This window comes from Ambystoma mexicanum, chromosome 2p (genome assembly GCF_040938575.1).
Source record: "Ambystoma mexicanum isolate Mex_15411 chromosome 2p, UKY_AmexF1_1, whole genome shotgun sequence".
Classification (NCBI taxonomy): domain Eukaryota; kingdom Metazoa; phylum Chordata; class Amphibia; order Caudata; family Ambystomatidae; genus Ambystoma; species Ambystoma mexicanum.
Genome location: NC_090923.1, coordinates 549,485,873 through 549,507,800, shown reverse-complemented (window position 1 = coordinate 549,507,800; position 21,928 = coordinate 549,485,873). Strand labels below are relative to the sequence as shown.

At 46.3% G+C, this 21,928-nt stretch overlaps 1 protein-coding gene across 1 annotated transcript in view; it reads right to left on the bottom strand.

Moving 5' to 3' along the window:
* DNAH1 (dynein axonemal heavy chain 1) overlaps positions 1–21,928 on the bottom strand; it is a 3,604,831-nt gene that overhangs the window by 974,864 nt on the left and 2,608,039 nt on the right. Inside the window, exons 54-55 of the mRNA XM_069644003.1 lie at positions 11,962–12,072; positions 7,352–7,537 (exon numbers count right to left, since the gene is read on the bottom strand). Coding sequence (XP_069500104.1) covers positions 7,352–7,537; positions 11,962–12,072 — 297 coding nt within the window. The remainder of the gene's footprint in view (positions 1–7,351; positions 7,538–11,961; positions 12,073–21,928) is intronic.

Sequence of the window (21,928 nt, the reverse complement as noted above, 5' to 3'; positions counted from 1 at the left end):
ATAGTCTCACAGTACCCACACGCTAAAACTGTTTACCACCAGTTTCATCATGAATCTCTGGCAGCGGAGTAACTTCTAGAAACAAAGTTTCTGACATATGTGAATATTAAACATAGGATACATTGACTAAAGGAAGAGGTAAACCCTTTGTATACCTACTAGAGCTGTACCACTCCTTATTTGATTTCTGCCTAGAGGGAAAATCACTGATACTGCGCAATCCAGACTTCCAACACAGGTGGGTTTTTTCAGCTATGGACCGGGACGAGTTGACATACTAGATAGTATCTTTTAAATGGAGGATTGAGTTTGTGGCCTCTTACTTGGTTCATAGTTTTGGCATCTTCCAGTGAACGCCAAGGCAACAGCCGACCAGGGTTCAGCGATTCAGGTACCGATATCTACTGACGGATTGATCTGCCAGAACAGGATGTTTTTTCACAGCTTTGTTTGCCATACGCCTCCCCATAGGTCCTGTTAGCACGTTTCCAAAAACATCCCTAGTCAGCTCAATCCAATCTTCTTTATCTATATTCCTAGCAACCCCTCAATATTTTACCCAGAAATTCATGTTTTTCCTTCTTAGAGTTCCCTTTGTTGTTGTCTTCAAAGCGACACTGACCTCCCCAGATACCCCATGGCTGCTTCATTCAGGGCTATCTCTCAGGGCTTTATGAACTACCAATACAGAATTTGGCTTGAGTTCACTATTGAGAACTGCCACTTATATGATAATGTACTCTTCTGATGGGGCTCTCAGAGCTTCTCTTGGATTTTCCTTGAGAGCTTGTGTTACCTTTGTTGTCTTTGGGAATCCAGAACTTATGTATTAGCTTGTTCTGCTTTAGGTTTTTAAAATGCTGCTTTGAAGGACCCAAAACATGGTTCTATGCAGCATTGTTACCAGCCCGCGCTAGTTCATCTTGGTTGATACCTAATGTTCCTGGTCTGCACTTTAAATAGGCTAATTCTCCATATAGTATCAATATCTCACTGACATTTGAGGGGATGTGGCTGCAAGTCATGCAGTAAGTCTTCTTCCGTAGCAGCTCCTGCCTGATCCGACGTAATCCGCCCCAAAGGACTGGTTCGCTGAAGTTATGCGGCCTGAAAAAGCAGATCAGAAGCTCCTGCAGAACATCTATAAAGCAGCTTCAGAACTAGGACATATGCCAGCGAGTGAGTATCCAAGATGGCGGCCGCGACTACGGTCGCGTTGCCCTGTGACCGGAGTACGCCTCTAGCAAGCACACTAGGAGGCAGCGGATGTGGGCAGAGGCAGTCCCTGGGCTCGGAAGTGCTTGGTGCACGAGACGGTGAGTGAGAGGGGCCCATGCAGACTTGTGCCAGCCGCCTAGATCAGGGCTTGCTGAAACTTGCTGTGCACTGGGGACGGACGCCATCAGCCTCCCCCCCCCCAGTCCCTCAAGAATACTGTGGGCCTCGGCGCGGCAGTGCGGATGAGTAAGGCTTCTTGAAACCCGGCCACCCCTCCGTGAGCCTAGCACCCCAGTGTGACTGACTCTGTCCAGCGTGGGTGAGGTTTGGAGCCTCCGTTGAGCAGTGTACGGAGTGAGCAAAGCTGCCCAGTATACCAGAACTAGATGATCCAGCCCGGACGGCTGCTTTGCCACCATCAAGAACAACACGCTGGAGAGGGAGAGCGAGGCATGAAGTGAAGCTGCAGATTTTGCTGTGTAAGCGAGGTGGATTGAGACTGTAGAAATATAGGAATTAGGAGCTGCCCCTACGCTTGGACAACGGGCCAATATATTGGTTATTCCAGATAAGACCCCAGTAAAGCAAGACTCAGGGAACAGCCTACAGACCCCCTGGGAAACTTCAGGTGATAATTCACAGTACTGGCTCTGCTGACTCGATGCCTCCTAAAGCTGCCAAGCTGAAGGCAACCCAATCAACGTCGAACAACTACACTAGAAACCTGCTAATGACTCCTGGAGGGGAGATGCCATTGCCACGTGCAAAGGAAGGGGATACCTGTGAGATGCACGACCAGGTGATGCAGGCCATAGCAGATCTTTAGGCCACTCTAGGAAACCAAATTGAAGCAGTTAAAGTAGATGTGGGTCTTCTGCGTCAGGATGTCAGGAACCTGGCAGAGGGCACCACGAACTTGGAATGTCAAACTACAGAAAATACCAAAGAACTTCACGAAACGCACACTACTGTTCATATTCTGCAACAGAAGGTCAGTTTACTGGAAAACAGAGTGGAGGATGCGGAAGGCAGAGCATGTAGAAACAATGTCCGCATAGTGGGCCTGCCGGAGGGAGAGGAAGGAGACAACCCTACGACATACGTGGCAAATATGTTTCTACAGGAAATGGGGTCGTGAAACCTGTCACAAGGCTTCACGATAGAAAGGGCACAAAGAGCCCTCACCAGGCGTCCTCCCCCATGTGCCCCCCAAGACCTATAATCGCGAAGGTCCTGAACTATAAAGATAGGGAGAAGATTCTTTCCTGCTCCAGACAAGGGGGAACTCTGCATACTGAACTAGCGGTCTACCCTGACTACACCTTCCAGGTGCAGAAGAACAGGGCAAAATTCTCAGCGGCAAAGGCAAAGCTTGGGACAGCCGGTCTAAAATATTTTCTAAAATATATGCTAAATATACCCTGTGTGCTTTAAGGTCCTATACAAAAATCACGGCCTGTTCTTTTAACTCCCAGAGGAAGTACAGGCATGGATGGACAGAAAAACTGTGCACCGACTGAGCAAGCGCATACGCTCGGCCTAAACATAAGAGGACCACTGAATGGACGGATAACAAAGGATAAGTGGAGAGTCGTAGCCAGTCGCACCTGGTCTGCTTATGCAATTAGTTATTATTTGGATAGCCGGTTGGATACCCCAGGACAAGGGGGTCACTAATTCTGTGGTCCTTTACACTTGAACCGGGCCTTTTTTCCTTTTCTCCTTCTTTATAGGGGGCAGGAGGGTTTGCGCTATGGACTAAATAACAAATCAATGTGTCAAGCACATTCTCAGGGTGGCTGCTACCACGCCCCTGAGGCCTCTTTTCTAGGGGCGCTTGTTTCTGTGCCCACCCGCCACGCAGGAACCTCTGGTTTAGACTCCGGAGGTGGAAGCGAGAAGCAGGAATGCCTGAGCAGGAGCAATAAAGCTGGGCGATTGTTTTCAGTTTGGGGGGTTGAGGAAGTTGGGGGAGGGTATGTTTTGCCTGTATTGGTCACCGACTTGAACTGCAAAAAGAACACACGGCGTGGGTGGTGGGCTGAGTTGAGGGAGAGGTCTCCACCATGCGCCTGATAAGTGCTCATGGCTGGCGCTGTAAATAGACTTACGTGGAATGTTAGGGGTTTGAATTATTATGTGAAAAGGAACAGAGTTTACTCATACCTCAGACGATGTAAGATAGACATTGCCTTGTTGCAAGAAACACATTTAACACCCCCGAAAAACAGTCACTGTTGGCCCGTAAATGGAGTGGACAAGTGATAGGTTCCCCATACTGTGCTTACGCCCCGTGGGGTCGTGATTTGGATAGCGCCCACGGTCCTGTTCAATGTCACTCATATTAAAACTGACAATGAAGGCAGAATGGTGCTAGTACAAGGCCTCTTAGAACACGTAGACATATGCCTGATTAACACCGACGCACCTAATCATAACACCGCCACTTTTTTCCAAGCACAGTACTCAAGACTCAGCATCTACAGGAATAGTAACATTATATGGGAGGCGATTTCAACTGCACCCTGAACCCTATATTAGACTGCTCTGACAACAAACTCCACAAACCAACTCCACCTGCCAGGTCCCTGCAGACGCTCCTGACCTCATTTGATTTGGTAGACATATGGAGAACACTCCACCCGGATCCAAGGCACTACTCTCATTTTTCTCCACCACATGCGGTCCACACCAGGCTAGAGTTTATTTTTTTGTCGGCCAAGAATACGTAGGCTACTTCACACTGGCTGAATACAGGAGTAGGGTATTATCAGATCAAACCCCCCTTCGACTACTATGGCAGTATGAACCCCCTAGAACTCCAATAACCACCCGGAAGCTTAGAGGGAAGTCCTTGCGGGATGCCCCCTTTCGGGACTGCATCAAAGAGGGTATTACAGACTACTTCATCAATAACACAGGCAGTGTATCCAGTGCCAGCACTTTGTGGGAGGCTCGAAAGGTGGCGATTAGGGGCACGGCCATTGCAAAATCTGGCAGTGTTCAGGCAAGGGTAGGCAGAGAGCTAACGGCAGCGGAGGAGCAACTAAGGGAAGTGCAGCAGTCCCACGGGGGTCGAAACGACAAAGAGGCAGAGGAAACGACCCTGCAACAGAAATGTTTGAGCTGCTGGGAGAGACTGGGCCTCATAGTTATTCCAAATATATTGAAAGGCAGCATATGGAGGGAGATAAAACAGGCTATATAAAAAAGAAGATAGGCACAGTCTGATTTATTCGATCAACAGGCAACAGGTCGATCTTCATCACACCAGGAGGAAATTAATGAGACTTTCCGAGTCTTTTATCACTCCCTCTACCAGGAAATATCTCAAGTGTTGCAGGCTCATATAGAAGGGGTGCTGCCAGACATAGCCCTTCCAAGACTAAGTCAGGAAGAATTAGAAAGATTGGATGCACCCATTACACTAAAAGAGTTAAAAAACACAATTAGATGTTTGCCGTCAGGCAAAACCCCAGGCACGGACAGACTGCCGGGAGAATTCTACAAAGCATTTGCAGAGGAATTAGCTCCCCTGCTACTTAATGCATTTACGGACTCTCACAAAGCTGGGATCCTTCCCCTCAGCTTAAGGGAATCAATCATACCACCCCTTTCTCAAGCCACACAAACTCCCAATGGAGTGCGGCTCATACAGGCCCCTTTCTATGCTTAAACAAGACAATAAGATTCTGACAGCCATACTGGCTAATAGACTTAAGAGGGTTATGCACACATTGGTACACCCAGACCAGACGGGGTATGTGCCTGGGAGAAGCATGGCCTGGAATTTGAGGCGATTGTACCACATTATGGACAGAATTGCATCCTGGTAGACCCCTTGTGCGGTGGCCACACTGGACGCAGTAAAATCGTTTGATTCCGTCAGGTGGGAATGGCTCTATGCCACGCTGCGCAGGTTTGGCTTTGGGCAGGCATACATAAAGTAGATTCGGTTGATATATACCCAACCAGTCGCAAGGGTCATGACGGGTAGATATATCTAGGACTCATGGCAATTACAAATGGCACTAGACTGGGATGCCCACTGTCCCCACTACTTTACATCCTAGCCATGCATCCTATAGCGCAATTCTTGAGGATAGAGTATGCCATGGTGGGCATAGTTCTAGCAGGAGTGAACCACCTGATTTAGATGTATGTGGATGACACGCTATTATATATCCAAAACCTTGAGGACAGTTTGGAATTTATTATGGAGGCCCTGGCACACTTCGCGAAGCTATAGGGGATCACGATTAGCATAAATAAATCATCCCTGTTTCCATACTATCCAGGATGAAGTAAGATGAGCCGCCAATCCTAGCACTACAGTGGCGTACTACCACGTTTAGATACCGAAGGTCAACATATACCATGACTTGACAATGGAACATGTGAATAACACACTGAAGGCTTTAGATGGTATTAGGAACTCCATTAAGTTCTGGGGCAGGCTACCCCTCTCGCTTATGGGCAGAGCAGCTCTACTGAAAATGGTGAGCCTTTCCCAGGCTACTACATTATTTTGTAAATGTTCATATTATATACCTAAATAATTTTTTAGGACCCTAGACTCTATATGTAGTGACTTTCTGTGGCAGAATGGTAGGAGCAGGATAGCGCTGTCCACCCTACGCAGAACCCATGAGGAGGGTGGGATCAGGGTCCTGCACTTCGAGTTGTATTACCTTGCTGCGCAGTTGCAGTTTGTGGTAGACTGGTTGGCGAACGACTCTACGCTGGACACTCAAATGCTTCAACCCACTGTGTCACGTTTCTATCTGAAGGAACTGTTATGGACCAGCAGACTCTGAGACCGTCAAGGCCCACATTTAGTATCAGATGGTGTACAGCTATGGGACAGAGCACTGGCATTGATTGGGTTAACAGATCCCTTTTCAGTACAGATCCCCTTGGTCTCAATAGTATCTTCTGCACAAGAACAATTGGGGATACATTCCTACTGGGAACGTAGTGGTGTTGCCACATTGGGAGACCTTCTGCAGGACGCCTCCTTCATACCCTTCCATGAATTAACGGAGCACACAGGGTTACTAAGCGGCCAATATTTGTTATACTGCAAGGTCAAGAGTGAGATCATAAGCAGGTGGCATATATACAGCGAAATAATAGAAAAACATGCAATAGTAGACACCATGTACGACATATCAGAGGGCAGAAACACCATATCCAGGATATAGGACCTCCTCTTGGCAGGTGGACCTAGCACGGGATTGGCAGTGAGATATAAGTGGGAGGAAGACCTTTGGGCCCCTCTCTCCGACACACAATGGAAGGACATACTGGGTTATCATAGGAGTGTGTCCCGGAATGCTAGACTGCATCTGGTACAACGGTTCATAACACATAGAGCATACTTGACACCCTTGAGAATCTCCAAGTTCCCCAGAGCGGCAGAGCAACATTGCCCTAGGTGCAACGCCACAGATGCTGGTATACTACACATGTTTTGGGCTTGCCCCACAGTTAATATATACTGGGAGAAGGTGGCAAACAGGATGACTGAGGGAGGGCTGAAAATGGACTTGCACTCCCCAGGTGCGTGTCTACCGTGGTGGTTCACACGCCCTAAGCATACAAAATGCGTGCAAAAGATGAAAGACCTAGCGTATATATGAGCCAAGCGCAGAATCACCATGGCATGGAAGTCTCCTGGGGGCCCTAACTTAGAAAGCTGGTGGAGGGATATGTACAAATGGGCGAGAGCTGAGGCAGCTGCGTAGAGGAAGGTGGCCCTACTAAGCGCAGCAGATACGAGTGATGATATCCAAGAGTGGGACGCCCTCGTGCTCACTATGTTCACATCGATAGACACTGTGCCTGATCAGGAGAACACAACCCCACAAACACAGTAGCTAACTCATGCTTAGTGTGGTATCATGTTGTTGACTAGGAACCAGTACAATAGGAAACAGGGAGGGAGGGGTAGGAGGGTGGGATGGGAGGAACAGTTAGGGAATGTTAAAAAGCGCATATAGCACAAAGATTGTTTATATGTATTGCCTATTCCATATGATATCTGGTGTTTGTTCTGCAAAAACAATAAAAACTTGTTTAAAAAAAAAGAAAAAAAAAAAAGAAATATATCACTGACATTTGAGCCTCTTACCTCAGTGACATCATTTTTGTTGAGGGATTTCAAGCTGGCTAGAGCAGCATCCAGAGCTGGAAGTGCCTCATCCAGATCCTTCTGAGCATCATCTGCAATTGCTTGGGCTTTCTGTGCCTTTGCAGTTGCTTTTGCTTCCTCTATTTGCACTGCTGCACGTGTTTTCTCAGCTACTGCTGTATCAACCTGAGGGTTTAGAACAGAGACATTAAACAATTGTGAATGCAGGGGAGTAAATAATAGACCTATGCACCTCAATTATAACTATATACACAATGCATGAAATGTATACCCACTCACCATTCCGCACACAAAAATAATGACTGTGCCCACAATGATAATGCTGTTCTTTACGGAGCCCCAGAAATTCATAGTGGACTTTCTTTACGTCTTATAGAAGTTCTACTAAGTTTGAACTTCAAGTTTCAGACTTTCTTATTTGTTGCCAACATGTTATGAGTTAAATTGCAAGAGAGAAAATAGGACTTTGTGACAATCAGAATGCCTCATGAGAGTTGTAGTTTCAAATTTCATCTATTCTGTTAAATGCTATGGTTAGAATAGCACATACATGGTTAAGGCACTGTATTCTAAGTCTGTAGGCTTCATATCAAATTAAGACTTTACTTCAAGTGCAAATCTACAAGATATGTTATTGATGATCACTTAGTTTCTCAATTTTTAATGGAGTATTCACAACATGAATGTATGGTAAGAGCTGCCTGGGAGAGCTCAGGAATGAAACCCGGACACAGTGGGTTCAGGATTTCGGCCATAGACTTTTATTAAACAACAAATGGGTCTGGAAAATGCCTCCATGTCTCTGCTCTAAGAGGCATTTGCCCTATCATAATAAAACTAGCAGGTCTTTTGTCAAGATGTCCGCAACAAACAGTCCTGTGTCCAAAGTTCTATTCTGACACTCACATTCTAAAATCAACTCTAAGGTGAAAGGGAAATGTTTCTGGCCTTGAAAAGTGTGCAAATGTTCAAAAGAAGACCTGTTTAACTCCAACACAAAGGTTCCAGGTACATAAGGTTCACAGTTCCAAAGGGTAATTCCCTTCACCATGATTTCTCTTCACTTAATAGCAGTTCCTTGAGTTTCTTTGAATCAACAGAATTAGCATACAAAATAACTGGATTGACAATCTGAATCTTACTACTTCTCCAATAATGCAATAGCATGGATCAAATCATTCCTCTTGAACCGAACAATGAGTCTTCTCCTCGTCGGCAGCTGCTAGCCCTAGCATAGTCACCTGTGGAGTGCCTCAGGGATAATGCGTATCACCTACTAAGTATAACGTATTCACTAAACCCCCCTTCGATAAATTAGACAATTTCGGTGTCACATACACAAACTATGCTGATGACACCCAAATAATAATTCCTATCACGGGGGACTACATCACCGACACAAATGCCCTAAATGCAATCTATCTCACAATCCACGCATGGATGGCTGAGAATGAGTTATGCCTGAATGATGACAAAACCGAGATCCTAATCATGGGCTGCCAAGCTAAACTCAAAAACCTTTCACCGTTAAACCAATCTTTCAACATAGATGGAAACATATCAACCGCCAAAGAGGTTAAGACACTGGGAGTTTATCTCAACTCCTCACTCACCCTCTCACAGCAAGTAAGCGCCATCACCTTGGCATCCTCCTACACAACCAAACTTATCATGGCCTGCAAACCATACCTCACAGAAGAGAATCGGATCACCCTGGCAAGAGCACTAATCCTTTCTAGGGTCTACTACTGCAATGCCAATATTTGCAGGCTCCTCTATCAGAAACATTAGGAAACTCCAAATCGTGCAGAACAATGCCATTAGAGCAGCCCTAAATATCCCCAAATTGGAACACATCTCTACCTTCAGAAGAAACATCCACTGGCTACCAGTGAAGGACCGGATCAAATTCAATGTACTCAAGCTCAGACACAAATGCCTATCTAACACTGACCCACGCTATCTCTCGAGGCTGATAATGAAAAACCAGTCCACTAGACCCACCCGTGCTGCTTACCTTGGGCAACTGACTAAGCCCAGATACAAAAGACAAAGAGCAGGCGGCTCAAGTTTTTCCGTCATGGCAGCCAACTACTGGAATGTCTTGCTGTCAGCTATAAGGATGGACTCTACCCTACAAACATTCCGCAAAAAATGGAAAACATGGCTCTTTACACAAGACACCAAGTGACACGTCCCTCACTTGTAAGTAACCTGGCACGACCTTCCCCTAGCCATGTAAGATGACACTATGCAACCATAATCCTAAATTGGCATATGCCCAAAGCTAGCACCATCTGTGCCTATATATCTTACAACCAAATACTTAAGCATGCACACTGCATATGCTGTAACCAATTACTCAAGCACACGTTATTCATGACCTGCATAACCTGTAACCAAATCGTTAAGATTGCTTAACATGCACAACCTGTAACCATATACTTAAGTATGTGCCCTGCACACCATGTAACCAATTACTTAAGCATACGTCATTTGTGATCTGAATAACATGTAACTAAATCCTTAAGCCTGCTTAACATGCACAAACTATAACCATTCATCTAAGCGGTAAGATCCTGTAACCAATCTCTTATGCATGATGAACTGTAACCATATTCCTAACTATATGCGCCCAGATGCCTGAGTGTTAGGCGCGCAATATAAATGTAATAATAAATAAATTAGTGGCCTGACTGGTGTCCTCTCCTGCCAGGCTTCGTCCACTCCTGGATATGTTTCACTCACACTCCTTGGTTACCTCTTGTTATAGAGCTTTGTCAGGATTTTCTCATGTACTCTTATTTCATATATTGTCCAGCTTGACCTTGCCTGGCATACTCTTTTGCCGGGCTTGTCTTAGGTATAAACACTTCTGACTTGCGAATGCCTGATCTGCCTCTCCTGCCAGGACTTTATTTGTATTCAAACCACTTATTCTCATATACTTGTTCTCATACACCTCGTATACCCTTGCCCGGACTTTCCATATGCGTACTGCACACACATGCAAACTTGACAGTCTCTTATTATTATATTATTCTGTTTCTTTAAGATATATGTCAACCTTTGTTCCGTTGCATTCATATAATTTATTTCTGTTTCCTTTTGGTACCATTGCCGGTATGTACCGGTGTCCCCCCTTCCCTTGGGCGGACTCACTGGGTTACTGTAGCAGGAATTGGTTTTCCCGCAGTGAACCTACAGCAGCATGTCTGCGTCCAGCTTGCTCCTTTTGGGTTTGTCGCCTCTGCCATGTGGTACCCATCCACCTCACAGCTCTTGCTCATTTCCTGCATGTTCCCCGTCTCCAGTAGCGCAGTGACTGCTGTCCGGTATAACTGCATGCCAGGAAGCCCTCCATCCTGTTCTGCCATTCCCACAGCTTACCGGACTCTGCAGTCGGCCTCCCTCGTTGGGTCCTCTCATGAGCCGGTTGGCTTCACGGACCTCGCATACACTTGGCAGTCTCTTGGTCAGCACCAAGCAGACAGGAGTTCTCCGGCCAGGCTCTGCTCATCAGCTGATTTCCCTGTTTAAATGTCCCACCTGCCAATATGCGTTTGCAACCACTAGAGTGCAGCGAGTTTTCCCGGCACTTCGTGACCTTCCTTACTCGGTTCCTCTTCCTCGTGGCAGTATTTCCAGAATTAGAAAAAAGGAAAGTCAATTTGTGATAACCTATAGGTAGATTCTGAGGAAGTGCCTTCAGTGGTTTTAGATAGCAAACTCAACGACTTATGAGCAGAGCTTTTAATGGTATTTCCAATGATTTTAAATAGCAAGTTAGGCTTTAGATAACTCGGTGTAGATGGACATTGAGTTTCCTGGCGAGTAATCCTCACTACTCCCTGTCTTTTCCTCGTCTTAGTGGCCCGCATATTCTCCCTAGTGGGAGTTTGGAGATTAGACATACCAACCTTACACTGTGGTGGGAAATGAGGGCAACAGCATGGCATTAAAGCATGGGGAACTGGGGAAGCACCCTTTAAAGAAAAAGGAGGCTATGTGATTTCTTCCACTGATGTCATAGGGTCTCCCTGAGAGATACCTCACCGAGGAGGTCCTCTCTCGCATAGCCGCCCCCTAGTGTCAGGATCAAGTAGCGGCTGCCATCCCTTGGCCACATGGGGGGGGTCCCACAGGGAAAGAAGTGAGGACATCCTTGGATTACTGACATGCCCTTTCAAGTAAATACACAGGACTGTACTAACAAATATTGATATGTCCACACTAAATTGTAATATTGACTGCTGCTCCTCTATAGAGAGCAAAACCAATACAAAATATGTGTTTCTGTTTAGAACTATATCTTACAGATTAATATTAAGCCCTATGCTGTCCCCCTGACACACGTGTGCATCCTAAAATATATGGTTCACACATTAATAAAATATTTCAGAATGTCCAACAAACTGTGATTGATATTAAGGACTGGCCTGCAACCCAGAATATATTTCATAGCTGCTTCTACACATATACTAATATAGAACCTTACATCTCTCATACACAGCCATAGTTGCATTTTGACAATATGAGAAAGAATGGAATTATTGACACACACATTTCACCAAATTTGATCTGATTACCTTGATTTTCTCCATGGTTGTAACAGTATCTTGAGCTGCTTCTTCCAGAAGTGGGCGCATGGTCTCCAATTCCGCCTGCATTTTTGCAACATCCTCTGCAGTTTGAAGAAGCTACATAGGCAAAGAGACAAAAGAAGAAACAATGGAAAAGGGAAGCAGGTGTAATTATACATCAAGGTTTTCAAAGATTGCTTTATGCTGTATTCCTCCTGTTTATAAGTTATTATTAGTACCCATACTTATGGGACTAAATGTATCAACCTCAGAATGATAAAGGCCTGAGTCAGCCTTGCCCAGATTCGACAGTGGAAACTGCAGGGTGGCACCACATGCGAGGCTAGCACTTATGAGCTAGTTATCCAGAGACGAGTGAAATAAAGTGAGTGAACAAATGCTAGAGAGAATGAGAGGGTAGGTAAGAAATTAATTAAGCAGAAGACTAAGAGAATATCACAAGGAAAACAAGCATTGGCAAAGACAATTGTTTTAGTTTTTTACAGACAAAAGTAAGAGTATATGAGGGGTCAGGGCAAGAGAGCCAGTGACAAGTGGGGGAAAGAGGAGAGGCAATGGGTTGACAAGTAAAAGTAGGTTACATGCAGAAAAGATGGGTGATGAGGAGTGACAGCAAGACAGGTGACAAGTAGTGAGGGAAAAAGGATAAGGACAGAGTTAAATAGTGGCACTTGCTGGTCACTGCCTGCAGATGTACAGGCAGGGAGATGAAGGGTTGTGCAGTGTACAGGGAGAGACAAATTATCACTGAAACCCCCTTCATAATAGTCAGGATACATAAAAAAAAGCCCTTGCTTCAGCAACTGGATGCTTCAAGTAAAAGGCTAAGAGGGTAGAGGCTTGCAATGGCAGGTTTAGCATATCCTAAGTATTTCCATTTCATCTCTGAGTCACTCATGCTAGTGGAACATCCAGTGGACATCTAAAATTACTTTTTACTGGATCCAGTTGTGGCTATACATTTTGAGACATTGAACTTGCTCTATATATGTTTGTAAATATTATACTACCACCCCAGCGCAATTATAGGTAAGGGTAATGACACTTTACATATGCAAACAAAACCTTGAGCACCATTTTTGGCAAGCAACTGACCTGGCCAAATCCAAAGACTCATGCACAGATGTTTTTTGCATTGGGTATTTGATAAAAAACAAAAAACTTTCACTTTTAGTGTGCAAGTATCTCAACATTGCCTTCTGCGATTCTCAACATTTTCAGTACATACCTAATCCTTCCAAGAAATGGTGCACCTTGCATACGTTTCAAAAATAGCATCACCCAAACAAAATACATTCACTTTTTTAAATTGAAGAAAGACAAACTAACTTACCTGGTGTAATGTTCTTTCTGATTAATGGCTCCTCCAACAGTTTCCTCATCTTAGAAATATACCCCTGGATAGTGCAGCTGGCACCGAAAGCTTTTCACTACTTTGTGGCGTTGTGTAATGTGACGAATCCTTGGATGTCGTCCCATCTCCCATGGGGGAGACCCTTCTCATGGGGCCAGAGCGGTGCAGCCACAGTCCAATGATCCCCTTGGGGGTGGTGCATTATGGGAGGGGAACCCCTTATGGGACAGGGGACAACACCTCAGCGAGAACGCGGTATACACCCACCCACTCCGTTCCAACCTCTCCTACCCTCTACAGGGTGACAGTCTCACAGGCTACCATGTATTTGTGCAAGGTAGATTATTCAACTTCAAAACCTTGCACCAAGACAGGAAGGAATAGAGACGAAACATGTGAATCCTATCCAATAACTGGGATGAGGAAGAACATCAAGAGCCTAGTGGAAGATAACTGTGTTGACACTGAGACGAAGAAGAACGTCAGTACCTCAGTGAACGATAACCATGGGTTTACTGCAAAGATGAAGATGCACGGAGTGATGAGGAACACTCCACAGAACCAACACAAGCAGTCTACTCAATGTGGACAATTAATTACAATATGTGCTTTAAAAAGAAAGGTCGGGCTAGTCTTTTCGACAAGCCCACCCTGGAGGAGCTGCGAAGTTCAAGTAAGCTGGAGAAGGAGAACGGACCGGGACGTCACAAGAAGGGAAAGCGAGACGAGAGGCAGTCTGGTGTCAAATGGACACGAAGGAGAGAAGGCAGAAGAAACTCCTGGCGAACTGGGAGGCCGAGGAGTGTGGGAAGCAGAAGTTCAGCTGCCAGGAGAGATGTTGCCTCTGCGGAGCCACTGCAGACAAAAGGAAAGCAAGAAAAGAATGGCGGGGAAACTAAACGGCTGACAGCCGGTGCCCAAAGAGCCCAGACGAGGACACAAACCAGAGAAAAAGGTATACGGGCGATAGGGGAGGTGCAGAGGGCCCAAGCCAGTGGAACAACAGTTGGCAAAGACAGAAAAGCTCCATATACAAGGACTGGGAGCCCCGGGCAAAAACTATCTCAAACTACAGAGGCACCAAGAGTGATCATTATAGTCACAGTACCTGGCAGGAGAGTATACCAGGTGGACTACCCGAAGCAGCAAAACATGCAAGTCTGGGACCCGCACCCATAAAACATTACCAAGACATCAAGAGTAATCATCATAGTTACAGTACCTGCAGGAGAGTATACCAGGTGGAGCAAGCAGAGAAATAGTGGTTCAGCATTGCAATACCTGGTGGTGTGGGCCTCTTCTTCAGCACTATTGAGGAGAAGAATAAACCAGGGGAAGGGACCATACCCCCTCGTACTTGTGTAAGAAAGAGAAAGAAGAAACCAGGGGGAGGGAGTTATCCCTTCCAGTAATTCCAGCAGACCAAGTGGTGGAAACAGTATTGCAGTTTGCCGGTATTCCACCGGCAAACATGTAATGAGGACCATTGTCTTTGGTAAGTAAAGCTTTCCCAAGCGAGTATCCAAGACCACTCTGATGAACTGGAGCTCTTGAGATGACGTTACCTGAGAAGTCTTGCATTTCAGGGAAAGCTCACACTGTGAAGGAGATGGCGGTGCGGTGAAGAGGGGGCACAGACTGTTACAGGTAACAAGCATTGATGAGTCAGGTTTAATCTATTCCCTCCCGACTGTGCTGCCACCCTGGTGAAGACCCTTGAGGCAAAAGCCAGACTTAAAGGCCAACTGAAAACAAAAAAGTGATGGGTAGAAGGTTTTGAATTAATCTGGACCACTGGCATAGCTCTGGGCAACCTTCCACACCACCGTTTTTTATCCCGTCTGCGCCATTGCAAAAGGGATACAGCCATATACAAATCAGTCAGGTACTGCCACCAATGGGAGCAGCCCTGCCCGAATTGCTAGGCCAGGTCCCCTCTGCACGGAAACACAAGCAACCCCAGACATGTTTTCGGCCTTGTTGGGCCTCCTCAGTGAGGTGCAGCTTGGGTCCCGATGGCGCAGCGAGCAAGGGACCCACGTCTGGGCACACCTTCTCTCACAGGTATTCAGTGATAAAATCGCGGAAAAAATGTCGCCTGTAAAAAAATAAATAATGATAAAATAAAAAAAAATAAAAATAAAAAATCGCTGCAAAAATGCTGTGGTTTGACCCATTAAAGGTGTACTCCACTAACCCATTTAAGGGGAGCAGGGGTTGCGGGGGTGTCCCCCGGTCCCCTTAAATGGTATAATGGGTCTGGGGGTGTCCCCTGCATCCTTTACATGGATTGCGGCGGCAAAACCACAGCCTTTTTGCCACAATATTTTGTGGCCACAGCGATTTTTGGCGTGATTTTAACACATGGAACCCTCTCACATAGGGAGACAAACAAACCAAAAAAGTGATGGGTGGAAGGTTTTGAATTAATCTGGACCACTGGCATTGCTCTGGGCAACCTTCCACACCACTGTTTTTTAGCCCGTCTGCGCCATTGCAAAACGGGTCCAGCCATATGCAAATCGGTCAGGTACTGCCACCAATGGGAGCAGCCCTGCCCGAATTGCTATGCCAGGTCCCCTCTGCACGGAAACACACTACCTGCCACAAAAATGTTCTTACCAAATGCATCAAGCTTTAACAGTCTGGGTGGAGTGGGTGACGGTCAAAGATGTGTATCCTGCTGCAGCATTCTGAACTACAAAGCTCTCAGGAAAGGCATGTTTTGATACAAAAACAGGTATATTGAAGCTGGTTTAAATTTCCAATTCAGGTCTTTGTTCACAGTAGGCCCTGATCACTTGTGTTGTCGTATTGTGAGGACTGGATTGACCACTTCCAGGTTGAAAGGCAACACGATTTCCTTCCAACATCCTTAGTCGACGTTGTCGGTCAGTTCATGCTGGAAGACCGGCTTGGACGGTGCTCCGAGCCTCAATCACCTTCTATGCTGTCTGGCGAAAATCCACACTAGTATAGTAATACAGTGCAGATTCCATAATATCCATGTCAGGAGACGTGACCAGTTTAAAGGCGTTCTGGAGGTTCAGTGTCAGCCTCCACAAATCCAGCTTAATAAAGATCACCTACTCTGAGGCCTGACATTGTGTCATGATCTCTGCTTCCAAAAGGTCAGGGTTTTCCCAACTCCCTTGGAAGCAGATCCATAACCCAGGTTCCGAGTGCCAACCAGTCCCAATTGGGACCTTTTGCACCCAGTCCTGGCGCCAGTGGCACCAGGCTCATAAATATGCCCAGTCCCAGCGCTGGAAGCGCCGGGCTCATAATGCTTGGGTGGACTTACCTGCAGCAGACCATGCTGCTTACTTGCCTGCCAGTTGAGCCTCTGATCCCCTTCTGTTTGGAACTACTTTTCCTGTTGGGTGGGGCTGGAGCCACTCCCTAGATTCAGAACACTGGAACTCTTCTGGAAAGCAGGAACTCTTTTCTTACCTAGGCGTGGCTGTGGAAGGAGACACCTAAGCACTACAGGAGGCTATTTAAACCACACCCGGTGGATGAATCTTGCTTTGCGTTATTCTGCAACCTCTGCAGCAGAACGCTCATCGTGTCTTCGGCATCCGGTCCTGGGCCTAAGGAAAAAGGCTTACCATCCTGAATCCAGTCTTCAGCAACACCTATAAAGACAAGAAAGAACAGGTTAGCATTCCGGCATCTGAAAGGCAAAGGCTTAGCATCCTGAATCCAGTCTTCAGCAACACCTATAAAGACAAGAAAGAACAGGTTAGCATTCCGGCATCTGAAAGGCAAAGGCTTACCTACTCTTCGTGCGCTCCGGAGGTCTTCACACTGCATTCCGGCATCTGAAAGACAAAAGCTTACCAACTCTTCGCACGCTCCGGAGGCCTTCGGCGCTGCATCCCGCATCTGAAAGACAAAACAAGGTGCGTTTAAAGACATTGGGGAACTTTAATGCTCACGTGCCATTACTCCTTTCCACATCTAATCCAGTGGGTATTCTGGCACCCTGCAGCCGCTCCGAACTCGTACCTGCAAAATAAAAAGACAGTTAGAGCGCATCGTGAAGCAGGCAACAAGCGCTTACTTACGTGCTTCCAGGCGCTTCTATTCATCACACGGGCTCCATCTTCAACTCACTTCAGCCCGTCATCCGCCATCGCCGGAACCCTGCAAAACAAGAGACATCATTACTAAAGACTTTAAAGACATTTGAATGACTCGAAACTTACGGTTCGTGCAGTAAACGACGGACAGCAGTCCTCTGAAGTCAAGAGGCCTGCGCTACCTATCCAGTGAAGAAACTGGTTACAGCACCCTGCCCCGAGGCAGATGGAGAGCTCGGCATTCACTTACCTAAGGTGAGAGCGTTAACCTTTGGGGGTCTACAGGAGAGGAGAAGAGGAAAGAGATAGGGACACCCCAATAACCCCAGTTCATTAACCCCATATTTTCTATCTGCAGACATCTTACTCTACACGTCAGGCATACAGTGCACAGAGGTCCAGCCCAAGAGCCAACCGGGTGCTACACATCACCTTTGGAGATACAGTAGTCGCCCAGTCAAGACCGGCGCCTCTGCGAGAATCAGGTGAGCGTTACACATTGGGCATTCAGGAGGGCTCCAGCCTGAAGGCCACAGGATCATCTGATGAATCCAATGGAGTCATCACGGATTCCCCGGAGGTAACCTCCTCCCATGTGGACAGGGGACGTCAGCCAACACCTGATCCTCACCCTGGGGGTGGCTATATGAGGGATGATCTCATGGAAGGAGACAACTGCTTGGGATATGTCATGGCTTCATTGGATTAGGCATGGCATCCCCGTTTTTCCCAATGAGGAAAAACCCCTTATGCCCAAAACCCTAATGGCCTATTGCCATGTGTCTGTTCTAACCTTTTGGGAAAATAAAGAAACCTCTTCCCAATATCCTTTAGGCCAGATCCCCATCTATGGCCTAAAGAATAAAAGCCCCAATAAAACCCTTTTCACTTCTGATTCCCTTTCATATAGAATGGATCTTTCATCTGTAATCATTGAGATAAACTCTCAAAATGTTATGCATCAAGTGACATCAATGGACTCCAACTCCCATAACCACCTAAGTACTGAGACGAGGAGGATGAAGGAAATGATGCAAAGCAACAAGAGCCTCAGGCTGAAAGAGCGCACTAGTTGTTTGGTGAAACCACCTGTAAGAGGGACATTTAAAAATGGCAGCCACACTATGAGAATTGGTTCAGGAGAAGACATTGCATCTTCCACAGAGGTATGCGAACGCTGGCGACAAGAACCAGTGTGGCGGAGCAGTAAAGCTTGCCAGCAGAGGAGACTCATGTTTTGAGAGCAGGATATCCTGTGGAGAGGCCAGGAGCCGCCAGAGTGTTCCTGGGCGCTCGGCATCTCGCAGAGGCAGCGTTGTCCTTACTGTAACCTGAAAGAAAGAAAGTGTGCAGGAGCAGAGCCGCTGGGGAAGCTGGAGAGACATCTGAAAAGCCCAGAGCAGGAAGCGCGCGGAAGAGCTACGCTGCGTAAGTGTGAGCAGGACCAAAGATGCTGCACAGAGCCGGTAAGTCAGCCCAAGTCAAGTGGGGACCCCGTGGCATTTCGGCGACTGCACCAACGATAGAATGAACATTATGAAACTTCCCAGAAAGGAACAATAAATAGTTTGTTTGCGGGTAAGAAGGGCACAGTGCAGACCCAAACCCCAATAACATATGAGTGCATGAAATGCAAGTGTAGGGAAAAGCTTGAATGAACATTGAAACATTGAACATTGCTGGGCCTAGAGACCCAAGCTTCTCCTCACTGGTGATGCCCAAAAGGGCTGCAACATGTCTGTGGATGCTTGTGGTCTCCTGCTGAATGGATGTGATTTAGCAGTTCAGGTTAGACTGACGCTTCTGGGGTGGGACCAAACCTGATTTGCATATGGTCTGTCCCCTTCTGTAATGGCTTGGTCTGGGAGGTTGCCCAGAGCTGTGCCATGGTTATGATTTATTCAAAACCTTCCAGCCATCAACTTTTGGTTTTGCTTTAGTCCCCCCCAAATGCCCAGATGTGGGTCCTGAGCAAGCTGGACCCCGAGACACAAGCTACTCCTCACTGAATATGCCCAACAAGGCTGAAACATGTCTGGGGATGCTTCTGGTCCCGTGCTGAAGGAATGTGACTTAGCCGTTCGGGCTGGACTGCCCCTTCTGGGTTGAGACCAAGCCTGATTTGCATATGGTCTTTACCCTTCTTATAATGGCGTGGCAGGCTGAAAAACGATGATCTGGAAGGTTGCCCAGAGCTGTGCCGGTGGTTATGAGTTATTCAAAACCTTTCAGACATCAACTTTAGGTTTTGCCGAACATTAAAACAGACATATATACCAAACCAAGAACAGTATATGCAGTATTGGAAATAAAGAGGAACTGTAATACAATTAGATTTGTCCATTATTATGAGCATTGAGCATATGCTCTGTTTGATTATGTTTTTGCAGACTGACCATCAAGCGCCACCATGATCGCCCCTTGAGATTCATCCTTTGCCATACACTTTGTGGACAAAGATTCTTCGAATCCGTTAATGAAGCCACTTTTGGCACACTTATTTTAACTCTTCCATGGCCAAGCAGGTCACACTGGTTTTTAAACTCAAAGACACAACCTTAACCTTGTGGTCAACTCCTACCCTAATGATGCCCTAACTAGCACTATTGATGCCGTTGCCCCATTAAAGCAACGCAAATGTAAGCCTATAGCTCACCTGAACCCTTGGTACACACCGGAACCCAAAACTCTTAGAAAAAAGAAAGCCAAGTTGGAAACCCTATGGAAAACTAACCCCTCTGCAGAAAACAAAGCTAATCTTACGACCATTTCTTCCCACTACAAGAAGGAGATAATCCGGACCAAAAAAGAAGCCTATAATGTCAGAATAAACAATACCCAATCCTCTGCTAAAGAACTCTTCACCATCCTGAAGGAATTAGAAAATCCGAATCCTTCAACCGATACATGCGTGAAGGACAAGGCATTGTGCACCAGCATCCAAAATGCCTTAGCTAACAAAATCACTGGTCTTCAAAACAAAATTGAATCCAAAAGATTACAACTATCAAACAGCAACGCCTTCATACCTAGCACACCCACCCCTACTAGCAATACCTCCGGCTTTACATTTAAACCAGTTACTATACCCGAAATTCAAAAAATTATAGCATCCCTTAAAACTTCAAATTGTAAAGGGGACAGCTGCCCCGTACAGATCATCAAAGACGCGGCGCGAGACCTCGCCCCATTTATCTCCAAACTAGTAAACCTATCCTTCTCAACTAATTCTGTACCTAACAAACTAAAACAGTCTTGGGTTCTCCCTCTCCTAAAAAAACAGTCTCTTGACCCAGCCATTCCCACCAATTACAGGCCTATTACCACGGTCCCCTTCCTGCTAAAAATCCTCGACAGAGTTGCCTATCTGCAAATCCAGGATTACTTGGAGTCTAATCAACTGCTAGGCCTGCGTCAATCTGGCTTTCGCCCTCAACATGGAACAGAAAATGCCCTTGTTGTCCTTAAAAGCCAGATTGATGACATCAAGGACAAAAACAAAGCAGCTATCCTACTCCTCCTAGACCTTTCGGCAGCCTTCGACTTGGTTGACCACAAAATACTTTGCAACCACCTCTCTTCTGCTGCCCACTTCTCCCCCCCCCTGCTGTCATGTGGATTCAATCCTTCCTAGCCAACAGAACCATGAGGGTCTTTTCTTCTGTGGCTGCAGCTGACCCCATCACCTGTGGTGTCCCACAAGGTTCCTGCGTCTCCCCTACCCTCTATAACATCTTTACAAAGCCCCTCTTTGACAAACTGGACCACCTGGGTGTCACCTACACCAACTACACAGATGACATCCAGATACTCCTCACCATCTCTGGTAACTACAACTCTGACGCCACTAGGATTAACGAAATCTTCGCCATCATTCAGGCATGGATGGCCACACACGGCCTCTGTCTGAATGATGAGAAGACTGAGCTCCTCCTAGTCGGGTCCCCCAATAATCTACAGAAACTCAGCCCCGATTATTCGAACTTCACCATAGATGGTAACATCATCCCAGTTGTGAAGAACGTGAAAACGTTAGGCTTCTACCTGGACGCCAATACCAACCTCGCCAAACAAGTTAATATGACTGCCTCAGCCACCGCCTACACGGGAAAACTAATCAGTGCCTGTAGACCGTTCCTATCTACAAACAGTTGCCTCATTCTGGCGAGAGCCCTTATACAATCAAAACTTGACTACTGTAATAGCCTCTACCTTGGTGCCAACCAAGCTATAATCAAGAAACTTCAGATCCTCCAAAATAATGCGCTGAGAGCAGCACTAAATATTCCCAAGAGGGAGCACATTTCCCACACAAGAATATCTTGCAAATGGTTATCCATTCAGCAGAAAATTGACCTAAAAACCCTTTGCCTCACCTACAAAGCCTTAAACCACCTAGCCCCCCAATACTTGACTAACAAACTCACTCTTAAACCCAACACAAGAGTCACCAGATCATCTAATACCCTCAGCCTCGTCGTGCCCAGATTCACCGCCAAAAGAGCGGGAGGCT